Source organism: Lissotriton vulgaris, chromosome 6, assembly GCF_964263255.1.
Source record: "Lissotriton vulgaris chromosome 6, aLisVul1.2, whole genome shotgun sequence".
Classification (NCBI taxonomy): Eukaryota; Metazoa; Chordata; class Amphibia; order Caudata; family Salamandridae; genus Lissotriton; species Lissotriton vulgaris.
This window is the reverse complement of record NC_141694.1, coordinates 1,882,836,796-1,882,839,102: the sequence shown is the minus strand read 5'-3', so window position 1 is coordinate 1,882,839,102 and position 2,307 is coordinate 1,882,836,796. Positions and strand designations below refer to the sequence as shown.

At 41.7% G+C, this 2,307-nt stretch overlaps 1 protein-coding gene across 1 annotated transcript; it reads right to left on the bottom strand.

Moving 5' to 3' along the window:
• Nucleotides 1–335: 335 nt before the first annotated feature.
• Nucleotides 336–1,268, bottom strand: LOC147709764 (olfactory receptor 2D3-like). The gene has a single exon (XM_086926106.1). The coding sequence runs from the start codon at nucleotides 1,266–1,268 to the stop codon at nucleotides 336–338; it is 933 nt and encodes a 310-aa protein (XP_086782232.1).
• Nucleotides 1,269–2,307: the final 1,039 nt, after the last annotated feature.

The following is a 2,307-nucleotide window of genomic DNA, read 5'->3' as shown; positions in this document are numbered from 1 at the left end:
ACAAACACCTGAGAGGGAAAGTGGTTAAGTGGCTCAACAGCTCAGGTTTAAGAAAATCTCCCACCTTAGTACCCATTTCCTTTCACACTTCAAATATGGATTAAAAAACAAATCTACAATGTAAATGGTGAATGCATGCCTCTCCAGATTTTAGACCTTGGAAATCCTAAAAAAGCTATCTCCGCATTTATTCTAAATGTAGTCTTTTATGTAACATCTCTAGTTGCAAACCTAACGATCTTGTAAAATTGTCTCTATTCACATGTAGAGTACTCTGGCACCTTTACTTAATGCTGAGAATGTGCTACATAAAATATAAATAAAAAACACACATATTAAAAAATGCGTCTTCGCGGAACTTGAAGCAGGGCCATCTTCACATCATTGTTTCTCAGACTGTAGATCATGGGGTTCAACATTGGGGGGGTCACAGTGTAAAACACAGAGACTATTTTATCTAGATTAGCTGACTTTTTTGATGTAGGTTTCATGTACATGTAGATGGCGGTGCTATAGAACATGGTGACAACAATCAGATGGGAGGCACAAGTGGAGAAGGCTTTGTATCTGCCTCCTGAAGAGCGGATCTTCAGAATAGCGATGATGATGCAGACATAGGAGATAAGAATGAGGAGGCTTGGGATAAGTAGATCATATGTCCCGACAGATAGCATTACCATCTCTGTGATAAAGGTATCCACACATGACAGCTTTATGATAGCTGTGCCTTCACAGAAGAAATGGTCAATAACATTTTGACCACAAAAAGACAATGTTAGTGGGAAAACTGTGTCAAGGAGCCCTCCCACACAGCCGCTGAGCCAGCAGAACAAGGACAACTTGATACAAACAGACTTGCTCATAATAACGTTATAACGCAATGGTAAAGAGATGGCTACATAACGATCGTAAGCCATGACTGCTAGAAGCACACCTTCAGTAATCCCCAGGAGAAAGAAGAAGTACATTTGAGCTGCACACCTGGAAAAGCTCATTGTTTTCCTCACAAGAAAAAATTGGACCAGCATGTTAGGGGCAATCACCGATGAGTAGCAGACATCCAAGAAAGAGAGGTTGACCAGGAAAAAGTACATTGGAGTATGGAGCTTAGGCTCTGTGATACAGGCTGTAATCAGCATAGTATTTCCAATGAGAGTTACCGTGTACATTACTAAGAATAGGACAAAGAATGCAATCTGCAAATTGGGATCTGAAGTTAGTCCCAGCAGCACAAACTCCGTGATTGAGCTTCCATTCCACTTCTCCATCAAACCGTCTTCCAATTACCTGTAGAAAGTTAAGAAATAAACCATGGTGAATAACTGTTGCTAAAGTTAGAATGCTCACTCGAAGGCAAAGTAAATCTTTCTGAACCTCATAAAAGATATGATCACATGATGGATGGTTTAATCCTACCACATCCTGTCCAAGTAAAATCTTAAGCCTGCCCTTTGGCAGTCAAGCCACTCTCATTGATACCTACCCCACAAGTCTTCCAAAAAACATCAAAGGAGTGATATTCCTATCAGGCCTTTTCTAATGGTCCACTAGCAGTCAAAAATCACTGGGTAGTATCTTGAGGGAATACCATTATAGTCCTCTGGTATTTCAGAACCTTAAGTTGTATTGCACCAATTTTGTACCCCAAGTGTAGTGAATTTAGTAGTTAAGGTTTAGTAAGGTTTTGTTCTCAGAAACAAGCCGAAATCTATCCCATCTTAGTTAATTTACTAAGGCATTGTGTCCCTTCTATTGCCAGTGCAAAAGAGATCCCAGGCAAAGTGCTAAAAATCTAACACGTAAGCTATACTATATATGTTCTTTGTCCTTTGTCCTAGTTTCTCAGTGGCCTTGAAAACAAGAGGGGAAATCCGAATGGCTTAAGGTCCAGATCTCTGTAAATCACATCCAGTAAGGATTCAAAACACAAATATGTATTCAAGAACTCAAAGTCTCACATGCAGATGTAAACTGTGTATCCAGACATATCAAACTGGTGAATTTAGGGTACAAAATTAAAAAGTCCAAAATCAAAGTTTCAGAGTCAGGTTCAATCAATCAATCAGAGTACTTGTAAAGCATGCTACTTACCCGTGAGGGTCTCAAGGTGCTGAGGGGAGGGGGTGCCGCTACTGCTCGAAGAGCCAGGTCTTGAGGAGTCTTCTGAAGGTGAGTAGGTCTTGGGTCTGCCGTAGGTGGGTAGGGAGGGTGTTCCAGGTCTTGGTGGCAAGGTAGGAGAAGGATCTGCTGCCGGAGGTTGTTCGTTGGATGCGGGGAGCAGCGGCGAGGGCGAGGCTGGCGGAGAGG

Coding starts and splice junctions, on each gene's coding strand:
- LOC147709764 (XM_086926106.1), bottom strand. CDS start 1,268: ATGGAGAAGTGGAATGGAAGCTCAATCACGGAGTTTGTGCTGCTGGGA.